This window comes from Nematolebias whitei, chromosome 9 (genome assembly GCF_014905685.2).
Source record: "Nematolebias whitei isolate Nwh7 chromosome 9, NemWhi1, whole genome shotgun sequence".
In the NCBI taxonomy this organism is placed as follows: Eukaryota; Metazoa; Chordata; class Actinopteri; order Cyprinodontiformes; family Rivulidae; genus Nematolebias; species Nematolebias whitei.
In genome coordinates this window covers 26,867,083-26,878,751 of record NC_056506.1, presented here as the reverse complement: position 1 = coordinate 26,878,751, position 11,669 = coordinate 26,867,083, and the positions used below count along the sequence as shown (strand labels likewise).

Below are 11,669 nucleotides of genomic sequence, written 5' to 3'. Positions count from 1 at the left end.
ATCCATCCATCCATCCATCCATCCATCCATCCATCCATCCATCCAATCACTATCTTTACCCGCTTCTTCCTTTTCTGGTCATGGGGGTCACTGGTGCCCATATCCAGCTATCACTGTGCAAGAAGTGGGGGACAACCTGGACAGGTCTCCAGTCCATCACAGGGATACATAGAGACAAAAAAGACAAACAACCATTCACTCTCTCACTCACACCTAGGGACAATTTAAAGTTACCAGTCAGTCTAATGTGCATGTTTTTTTGTCTGTGGGAGGAAACCGGAGTACCTGGAGAAAACCCACGCATGCACGGAGAGAACATGCAAACTTCACCCAGAAAGGCCCTGGCTGGGATTTGAAATGTGGCAACCTGCTTGCTGAGAGGAGGCAGCTCTGCCAACTGCGTCACTGTGCTGCCTGGTAATCCTATTTATCCTATTGGAACTCATCTGCCTAGCATCTAGCATATATGAGATAATGTGTGGCCTGCTTTAAGTACTATCCACCACTGATATTCCACTGCTTCCTTCCATTCTCCAATAACAAAAGTGACCTTGTGGTTTTATGGCACTACTGGACTTGTCAGTTGCAGAATGGGTTGTGGTTATCTGAAACTTCAGCAGTCTTTGCTGACATCATTGGTTTATTTCCTTCAAGCCCCCATCACATTGGAGGATGACTTCACCATGGTATAAAACATTTGTCAAACTGTACATGATCTTCGCAGGGTCTTCATGAGGTCTTCAGGCAAGGTTTAAAAACACTAAAGTCCATGCTCAATAATCCAGGTATAAAATCCAACATTTTTCAGTCAGGTCATCTGGACAGTTTCTTTTTTTTATGCTGAAACGTTTCGCCTTCGATCCGGAAGGCTTCATCAGTCAAGGAAACACACAACAAAACTGATTCTTCCCCCAACAGCTTACTCCAAAGTGGAACAAACCAGTTCTGCTTTTGATAAGATGGTCTCTTTGGTACGCCCCTCCAAGGGGAGGGGTTATGGTAATGGTTAATGCTGGTCTCAAGATCCTGAGGTTGCAGGTCCGAGCACAGGTTGCATCAAGAAGGACATCTGACATAAAACAATTGTCAAATCTACCATGCGAGTTCCCTCACTGTGGCAAGCCCTGCAGATAGGAGCAGCCAAAAAAATCTAACAAACAAACAACCGGGCTTATTTTTCCTGCTTTGGTACCTCAGGTGTTGGATGAGATGTTTACAGTTTTGGGGTATCTGTTCACTGGAATTGACTCTGATTCAGCATTCACAGAATTGTTATCCTGTTCATGGTTTTGATAACTGTATTTCTGCTTACTCTTTTATTTTACTTGATCCAATATCAAAACACACATTTCAGTCAGCAATATGTGCTATGAATTTAGTTTTCTGTAACTTTTATACTTTTTAATATAGTAACTTACTTTTATCCATCCATCCATCCATTTTCTTCCGCTTATCCGGGGTCGGGTCGCAGGGGTAACATCCTACTTACTTTTATGTAGCCTACAAATTTTTCTCCATTAAAATACAGTGAGATCTCTTAAATTACTTGAGAAATGTCGTATTTGTAATCTGAGTCAGAAAATTTGCTTACTTTTTTCTTATGCCACTTTTGTCATTTATCCACTGTTCGATGTTTAGCTTTAATAGTTTTTGCTTTTTCAGTTTTTAGCTACTGTTCTGTTACTTTTAGCTTGTGTTTAATAATTTTTAGATTTTAGCTAACCTTTTAATAATTTTAGCTAGCTTTTGGCTATTTCTAATTTCTATATTCATATTTTTTTGTGCTTATTTTAGATTTTAGCTTTCCTTTTGCAGCTTTTAGCTAGCATTTTTCTATGCTGGTGAAGATTCTCAGTCATCCAGGACATGATGAATTCAAAAAGCATTCAATACAAAAACAACTGGACATTTTTTGCGTTTTTCTACTTTTAGTTTAAGCTACAATTGTGCTACTTTTAGCTTTTAACCAGAGTTTTGCTATGTTTAGATTTTAGCTAGCCTTTTTCATTTATCTTTTCATTACAGTTCTGCTACTTTTAGCCTTTAGCTAGTCCTATTCTATATTTAGCTTTTAGCTAGCATTTTTCCACAATTGTCTTTGAACTAGCATTTAGCTTTAAAAGTTTAGCTTGTGTTCAGCTGTTTTAACCTTAACAGCTCAGTTTCAGTTTCTCAGTAAATTTTAGCAAGACGATTCTGAACTCATCATTTCCTCTGAAAATGCAGCTGCTTTCGTTTCTTGATCTTGGTGCCAGAGGGAGGGGTGACGCAGAGGCTAGAGAGGGTGGGCCTGCGATCAGAAGGTTGCTGGTTCAACTCCCCGGACCGACAACATCAAAATGTAGGTGGAAAAGGTGAAACACCCACACCTGCCTCCACTCTCATTTGCCCCACTCTGGGCCCTTGAGCAAGGCTCTTAACCCACACCATCTGTTCCCCGGGCACCTTAGATGGCAGCTCTTTGCTTCACGTGTGTGCTCACATGTGCAATGGGAAAAATGCAGAAAATTAATTTCCCTGTTGTGGATTAATAGAGTACAATAAAAAATAAATAAAGTTTAAATGTATAAATCTTAGACCTGGTAATGTAAGGCTTGACTGTCGTGATGCCGACCACAAAGAACATGAGCACAGAGAAGGCCATCATGGTGAAGCCCAGCAGGATGGCTCTGTCTTCTCCAACGCTGGACGCCGGCATCTGGGTCCGAGCTCCCTGCCCTCCACACCCATCCCACTCCTGCTCCTGCACAGCAGCATGGAACAGCTCCCTGAGTGAAACCCCACGCCCCCAACACACACACAGCACATATTTATGGTACAGTAAAATGTATTTTCTTTAATCATGCAGTGAAATAAATTTATTGATGTTATATTATGTTATATTCTATATGATCTCAAGAAGAAAGAAGTATCTGTCACACAAAAACTGTTAACATAAACTAAATGTGCATTTATCGTCACAGTTTTTTGAGTGCAGAATGTGAAAATTGCACTAATAATCAGTTTCAAGTAATGTAAACTTGACAGATTCATGTGTTTCTTCCACTGCTCTTTAGAAAACCAACAGTGTCTCTATTGTGGAGCTCTGTTTACATCTGAACGTGGTTTTCGATCATAATGAACTCCCAGCTGTGTTTACAGAAGTCTTGTTGCTCACTGGCCCCGTCGATCTTCCACTCTTACCGTGTCTGCCGCCTGCGTGCGCCATGCAGGTTGATGTTAATAGGGATGCTAAACGACCTCCGGGGAGAACCCGTGCTCAGGATCATGCTCAGTCCTATCCCAGCCACCTCCCACGATGTATATCCAGCTAACAAGCTCGTCTTTATCTGAAAGTCAAATGTTCTGTGGCCAAATGATCACCTCATATCTATAACAAGCTCAAGTGCAAAGCTCCAGACTGCAGTTTATTCACCAGGGAACTTCCTGTTGTTTACCAAAAGCTCAAAGGTGAGTGCAACAACATCTTCCACCCTCTTGTGCGTTTCTATAGAAACCACCACAGGTAAGGCAGGTAGCAGGCTAATGGCTTCTCAGTTGGCCTGTGACTCTCAGCTGGAGCCAATTGTTGTGAAAAGGCTGAGCTTTTCTGTATAAAACCCCTATTGATAACTTTTTGTACAGAAATGGCACATTACAATGTGCTGTAGGAGCATTTTGAAGGTAAAAAAAAAACTAGTTTCAGACACATTTACACAAATAAAAGATATTTACCCAAACACGAGTTCTGTGACTTTTCATTATCCTCTTGGCCTGCTGAGCTTGAACCATCTCACACTGTGTGGATACATTGATGTGAGTGCAAGAAGCTATGCGTGTTTATATATGGTATTCGAACAATTGGAAGCCCTTTATTATTCATGGATGCTGTAAAACTGATGGAGGCATTAACCCGGTGGCAGTTCAGTTTACCAAAAACAAACCCAAGGCTGAGAAGAGCAAAACAGCTTGAAAATGAAGCAGCCGAGCAGACAGCCAAGCTCATTCAGGACGGGATACATTTAAGATCAGGCTGATTGCTAAAAAAAAATCAATAAAATAAATGTAAGGGGGGGGGGGGGCATAATGTTTGATCTTGTGTCTCTGTGCATTTGTCAATAGATAGTGAACGGTGGACAAATTTTATTGCAACTCTCAAAAAGTAATGAATATGTGCTTAAAACTGATTAACTTTTTTTTTATCAATCTCATATCAATCTCATTGATATAAATATTAGTTCACCCAGCTATGTTTCTATTTATTTGTGAATTAATCTATTCCACTTGACTATGAGAGAATATTCAAACCACTAAAAGTCCACTCCGTGTTTTCCTGGTTACCTACAACAACTCACCACACCGCATGCAATGTTTCCCCGAGGTCACCTGCCTTGGCAGGTTGCTCATCTCTTCAGGGGTTTTTTGTCAGTGGGGTGGGGGGAGGAGGAGGAGACAACTTTGTGTTGCGCACTAACTTGAAGTTACGTTAGTGCCTGCATTTGATCATCCGGGTTGGTGGTGTTAGGATGTGTGAGAGAATGAAGCACATCTGTATTGCGCGCTGCTTGCTTAGCGCTATGTTAGTGTCAGCAGTTGTCAACTGGGGTGGCGGTGGGCAGGATTAGAATGCACGAGAGAAGCAGTGCGTGCTCTATTCACACAAGAAGAGCTGTTGGTCAGGCTACTTCTTGTGCCATGATCCCTAAAATTGTTATTGAATTGTTTACCTATGTAGATAAATGTAGATGTTTAACAACCCGTTAAAATACACCAGAATGCAGGAAATGGCATCTAATTTATTCAGAATTTTCTGGGCGAGACCCCCCAGACCCCCCCCCCACCACACACACACACACACACACACACACACCACCACCAGTGTGTTCCCCCCACATTACAAATGCTTCTGACGCCAATGTGATGCCACAAAACATATTGAACACATTAAAAGATGAACCACTCTGTCATTAGACATTAGATCCAGAATTGAAATGATAAAGATGAATATTTTTTCAACATTATTTTTAGTGTTGACTGAGGTGGGGTGGTGGAGTTAGGATGCATGAGAGAAGTGGAGTGCTACATCTGTTGCATCTTAGTTAGCGTGTCTGTATTGCATGCCACTAGCTTTAATGCTACGTTAGTGCTGGCATTTGTCGACCTGGTGGGGGTGCGGGGTGGGGAGGTGTTTGTGGAGCCACACAAGGAGAGCTGTTGGTCAGGCTGCTATTTCTTGTTACTCTCTAAAATAGTTATTGAATCAAGTGTTTACATACATGTATATACAGTAGGTAAACGTACAACATGTTAAAGTACACCAGAATGTGTGGCATCTACGGAGGACCCCTCGACCACCCCCACACCCCCCAAAAGGGTACCCCCCCCCCCCCCCCCAATTACAAATGTTTCTGACAACAATGGCTGAGAGTCATTCACAACAGTCTAGAATAACATCTGCTGATATTGAGATTGTGGATTATATTTTCAAAATTTGACCAAAATTGCTAAAAACAAGTAATTTCTCATCTTTAAATATTCTTAGTCTAAAACTGACATGAGAGGCGGTGGGCAATATGCTTTTCTAGAAAGAATATTACATATTAAGTTTGATAAAATAATTGATTAGTTTTTTTTGTGACTCACATGATTAACCCATTTTCTTTTAGAATCTGAATGTGCATTTCTTTACTCATTTAGTTTTAATGTGCATTCAGCAGATGAGAGGTCTACTATCTCTTAGATTTTGACATAGAGCTGATGTTGACTTCAGCTTTCTTCCTCTGTATATCTGAACCACAGCATCAAACACCCAATTTAAAGTTTGAATATTTGGTATTTCCTGAAGGAGTTAGCCCCTCAGTTGGAGATATCTAAAGAAATTTTGATCAGATACTGCATAATTCTCTTTCAACCCATGGAAGAACTTTAAACTTCTATTTTCCAGGAATACATGTATACATATTGCAGTAATCTGATTAGTTTTGCAGCTTTTGAACTTTTTGGTCAATTAGGCTTGACAAATCTGTCATCAAAAGCAAACTAGCAAATCGTTTTCACACCCCCTTGTCCAATTTCAATTTCTTAATCCTTTCAAACCAAATACCCAAAGTATGTGAATTGTTACATAGTACTGCATTTTGTTGAGTTTTCACTAATTTAATGTTGTAAGTGTGTAAGGTGTAAGATATCAATGTTTTTATTTTTCCAGTTTGCATGCTTGAATGCTCGTCACAACTTTAACTGAAGTGTAAAGATGTTATGAATAATTAAAAAAAAATCTTTTGGTCATTGCTTATGAACCTGTGCTCATTTTAAAACAGTTCTTGATGTGATTTAAAGGAAAGAAGTTGAAATAAAAATAACAATGTTGAGAAAATATTCATCTTTATAATTTCAATTCTGGATCTAATGTCTAATGACAGAGTGGTTCATCTTTCAATGTGTTCAATGTGTTTTGTGGCATCGCATTGGCATCAGAAGCATTTGTAATGTGGGGAGAACATACTGGTGGTGGTGGTGGTGGGGGGGGGGGGGGGGTCTGGGGGATTTCGCCCAGAAAATTCTGAATAAAGTATATGCCATTTCCTGCATTCTGGTGTATTTTAATGGGTTGCTAAACATCTACATTTACCTACATAAGTAAACAGTTGCTTCAATAACTATTTTAGAGAGCATGTCACAGGAAGTAGCCTGACCAACAGCTCTCCTTGTGTGAATAAAGTCCACACCACTTCTCTCATACATTCTAACCCCACCCCCCACCCACCACCACCCCGGTTGACAACTGCCGGCACTAACGTAGTGCAAAGCTAGCATGCAACTGTAAGGATGGTACCATTTGCTGTTTCTGTTTGTGTCTGTGTTTCCCTAGTGTTTCCTCGTCAGTTTAATTGTTGCCACCTTTGTCTCGTCACACCTGTTGTAATCACGTCTTGTCTTGTCCTTGTATATAAGCCTCCTGTTCTGTGTTGTTCCTTTGTCGGGTCGTATTCGTTGGTTCTTCATGTTTCCTGCGTCTCCTGAGTTTTCCCTGAGCTTCCTGAGTCCTTGTGAGTTTCTCCCTGAGTCTTCTGGTTCATGTAAGTTTTGCTGCCACGTCAGCTTATTGTTTTGTTACCTTTTTATTTCGCCATTAAAGTATTTAGTTTTTTTTAATCTGCCGAGTTGAGTCCTGTCTGCACAACTGGGTTCGTTCCTGTCCACCTGATGCTGACAGCAACACAGAGGTGTCTCCCTCTCCTCCCCCTGCCTGGTCAACAAAAACCTCCAAAGAGATGAGTGTCCTGCCAAGGCAAATGACCTAGGGGAAACACTGCATGTGGGGTGGTGCATTGTAGTCAGTAACCAGGAAAACCTGGAGTGGACTTTTAGTAGTTTGACTATTCTCCTATTAATCAAGTGGAATGGATTTAATCAAGAAAAAATAGAAACAGCGCTGGGTGAATTAATATGTCATGGTAAATGTGTGAATGTGAGGGTGACATGTCCCCTTCACATATATTTGTTGCGATGCCTATGGTTAACTGATAAAAATGAACACCAATGTCTAAATGTGAAGGCATTCTTAATTTAATGTTGTTGAACACACACCAAACACATTTGTACTCTGATGCAAACTTCTTTGGCATTCACGATTTCTTTATAATATTCATCCAATGAGACATATATTCTTGTTCAAGTTCAAGTTTTTCAAAGTAGTATTGATCAATATTTCATCTATTTTGCATTTCTGTGTTTGCTAAGGTCAGTTAGTTGTGGCAGCCATCTTGAATCAGGTTGACTCCAAAGGTAGTCACTACGATAGATTAATTTTCTCTTTTGGTCAGTTTTGTACTTGATGTGTTTGTGATGGACAGTCATTTACAAATTGTGCCTCAAGGACAATGACAGAGGAAAGTCCAATCTGTTCTCACTGAGCGTGATAAGCATGTCCCAGTACATGATTTGCAACAACTGGAGGAAATTACAGTATAGGTGCTGCACATTCTTAGTGAATCTAGGTCTGTGTTCTTGAATGCAAATATGAATAGTGGCCAATGGGAGTGATGTTCAAGGAGATCACTGACAACCAAATCTCCATGGCAAGTGCTGATACATGTATGTCAAAGCGATGGTAAGATACATGTCAACATGTTCACCCAACCAGTTATTACCAATAAATACCAAGCTGTTGAGACACAAAATGTACCCACAATGCAGCCTGTCTATCTTTCTAGCCATCAATCATGATAAATGATCGATTTTTCACAACTTTTGTTTGTGAGTAAACTAACTTTTGAATTACTTTTACTATAACATCTGTTTACTATAAAAACACTGTTATTAATTTCTATAACCTCAAAGAACTGATGGGTTTTCTACCTTTCTTTACAGGCTTGCACTAGAATCCAGCCTTTTGATGTAACAGAAGAAAACATGATTAAAAATGTATAAAGCTTGGGCTACTTTGCCTCACTTGGCAACCTGAGACCTTGCCTTGACCGTGAGGCTCGCAGCGTGGCACCTCGCTTCTGACGCGACTCAAACAGAATTTCTTCTTTAACATAAATGCCTAAAGGAGTTGGACTGCTGCAATCAATCCAAGTTGTATGGTATTGTTTCCAGCTCTGATCTGATATATTCTAATCTGAATTTCAGGACTCTACTTTGGAAAAGCTCTGTCTTTGTTGTCCGTTTTTGAAAAGTTGTGCTGTCAGTGTGCACAAATGTGCAACTTTTTTCTCTAATTATCTGAGCCAGCAGCTGTAAGTGGTCGCATGGTGTATCTTATTATCTGTAAGCGTCTCGGAACATTTCTGCACAACATGTACAGAAAGAAATCTGAATATAAACAGCAGCCGGTGAATCAGCACAATGGATAATAACCAAAAGAGGAATATAACTTTTTTCACCATTGGATTAATATTTATGCTGAGCGGCATAGAGTACGGTGAGTTCATGATGACATCTTTTTGGATGCATGGTTTTGCTTGTGAGCACTTATGAAAGATGATGGGAAAAGTTTGAGGCACTTCCCAATTATTCCACAGTGTCATTTCAGCTGTCATACTGCCTACGATCTGGAGTTATCTGCAGATTCTGGAGGCACCACCGTACTTTTTGGGTCTGGGTCTGTCTGCCTTCAGCCTGAGCGGGCTGCTGACTGGTCCTCTATTTGGGTTCTGGTCGGATCGAAGTAAAAATACAAAATCCATCATCCTTTTCTCCAATCTTTTTGAGATTGCTGGTCAGTAGTTGAAATCAACAGATAAATCACACTAATGAAGCTCTTTCACACATTTCTATTTTTTTGCATGTTGCATAGAGATTTGGTTTTAGTTTTATTTCAAGTTTAAAAATATTTAACTGTTTTGCAATCGTTTCATTTTCTAAGCTGATTTATAGAAGCTAATATTAGCATTCTCGAAAAATTGATACGATACTGCTGTGGAAATTTTACCTCATAAATAAATATTTCAGAAATTGACATCATTTACTTGAACATAAATCTAAAAAAGTTAAGTCTGGTCCTCTGGACATTCAAAAAACACAACAAAGCAAAACAAACAAACAAACAAAAAAGTGTAGAAACGTTTCGTCTTTCATCCGAAAGACTTCCTCAGTCTGAGGTGCTGTATTCAGCTCAGTCTCTTAAATAGCACCTTCTCAGAGTGGATCAACCAGTTTGCTGCTGACAACCAAAACCAGCTGCTCACATGATCAAGAAGGACCATCAGCCTAACAATGGATCATTAGCACACTGATGGCTGTTTACTATTCACAGAGGACTGAGTGATACTAGCAATCACAGCATTGTAAGAGGGGGACAGTTGAACCCGGAGGCCTCCACCCCTGTTTAATGATGGACGATTTCTTTTCACAAAGATGGCCTCCTTTACTCCTCTCTCAAACCATCGTTCCTCTCTATCCAGAATGTGAACATCTTCATCCCTGAAAGAGTGACCGCTGGCCTGGAGATGAGTGTAGACCGCAGAATCCTGGCCTGATGATGTTGATCTTTTGTGCTGGGCCATCCTTTTGGCCAGTGGCTGTTTAGTTTCCCCGATGTAAGACTGATCACCCTCCTGACACTGAACAACATACACAACATTACTCTGTTTGTGCCGGGGGACTGGATCTTTGGGATGAACCAGTCTTTGCCGTAATGTATTTTGGGGTTTAAACGCCACTGGGACGTTGTGTTTAGAAAATAAACGTCTCAGTTTCTCTGATACTCCCTCAACAAACGGAATGACCACTGGTCTGGGTCTGGGTTCCTCCTTTTCACCTGTTGGCTGACTGGAGTCCTGTTTGGGTTTCTTCTCTGCTTTCAGGAAGGCCCAGTTAGGATATCCACATTGCTCTAGAGCCTGTTTTGTGTAGGATTTCTCCTTCTGCCTGGCTCCTGAGCTAGTGGGGATGCTGTCTGCTCTGTGATACAGAGTCCTGATGACTCCTAACTTGTGCTCCAAAGGGTGATGGGAGTCAAACTGCAAATATTGGTCTGTGTGGGTGGGTTTGCGGTACACCTCGGTTTGCAATTGTCCTCTATCAGAAACTGAGACCTCACAGTCCAAGAAAGCCAACCTGCCATTTTTTACATCTTCTCGTGTGAACTTGATGTATTTATCCACAGAGTTGATGTGGTCAGTAAAATGTTGGACTTTCTGAGATTTAACTTTAACCCAGGTGTCGTCAACATACCTGAACCAATGACTTGGTGGTGTCCCTGAAAAGGACATCAAGGCTCTCTTTTCTAACAACAAAGTTCATGTTCAATAATCCAGGTATACAATCCAACATTTTTCAGTCAGGTCATCTGGACAGTTTCTTTTTTTTGTGCTGAAATATTTCGCCTTCGGTCTGGAAGGCTTCATCAGTCAAGGAAACACACAACAAAACTGATTCTTCCCCCAACAGCTTACTCCAAAGTGGAACAAACCAGTTCTGCTTGTGATAAGATGGTCTCTTTGGTACGCCCCCTCCTCCATTGCCAGCCCTCTTCCTTGTTGACAGTCTTGTCAAACTGGTTGAAAACAACAAAGTCCATGCTCAATAATCCAGGTATAAAATCCAACATTTTTCAGTCAGGGCCGGCAATGGAGGAGGAGGCATACCAAAGAGACCATCTTATCACAAGCAGAACTGGTTTGTAAAACTTTGGAGTAAGCTGTTGGGGGAAGAATCAGTTTTGTTGTGTGTTACCTTGACTGAGGAAGCCTTCCGGACCAAAGGCAAAACGTTTCAGCACAAAAAAAAAGAAACTGTCCAGATGACCTGACTGAAAAATGTTGGGCTCTCTTTTCTTCCTCCTCCATGTACAGGTTGGCAACAATAGGAGAAACTGGAGACCCCATAGCACACCCATGTTTCTGCCTATAATATTGCTCCCCATATGTGAAGTAGGTTGACTGCAGGCACAGTTTCAAGAGTTGACACAGTTGTTCTGTGGAAAGCGTGGTCCTGCTGCTCAGAGTGGTGTCTGATTTTAATCTTAAACTGACCACCTCTACTGCATCATCAACAGGAATGCACGTAAAGAGTGATGTGACATCAAAAGAGACCATTGTTTCATCAGTCTCCATGATGACATCCCTCACCTTATCCACAAAGTCCATGGTGTTCTGTATGTGGTGTTCTGAGCTGCCAACTAAAGGGATGAGTACAGACGCCAGATATTTGGAAACATTGTAAGTGACAGAGTTAATCAT

At 40.9% G+C, this 11,669-nt stretch overlaps 2 protein-coding genes across 2 annotated transcripts in view; one reads left to right on the top strand and one right to left on the bottom strand.

The window, feature by feature from the left end:
* Window positions 1-3,269, bottom strand: part of LOC119414186 (calcium-activated potassium channel subunit beta-3) — an 8,420-nt gene extending 5,151 nt beyond the window's left edge. The window contains exons 1-2 of the mRNA XM_037681285.1: window positions 3,184-3,269; window positions 2,580-2,768 (exon numbers count right to left, since the gene is read on the bottom strand). Coding sequence (XP_037537213.1) covers window positions 2,580-2,768; window positions 3,184-3,269 — 275 coding nt within the window. The remainder of the gene's footprint in view (window positions 1-2,579; window positions 2,769-3,183) is intronic.
* A 5,563-nt stretch (window positions 3,270-8,832) lies between these two features.
* mfsd8l2 (major facilitator superfamily domain containing 8-like 2) overlaps window positions 8,833-11,669 on the top strand; it is a 32,046-nt gene continuing 29,209 nt past the window's right edge. The window contains exons 1-2 of the mRNA XM_037681284.1: window positions 8,833-8,908; window positions 9,020-9,205. Of these exons, the coding sequence (XP_037537212.1) occupies window positions 8,833-8,908; window positions 9,020-9,205 (262 nt within the window). The remainder of the gene's footprint in view (window positions 8,909-9,019; window positions 9,206-11,669) is intronic.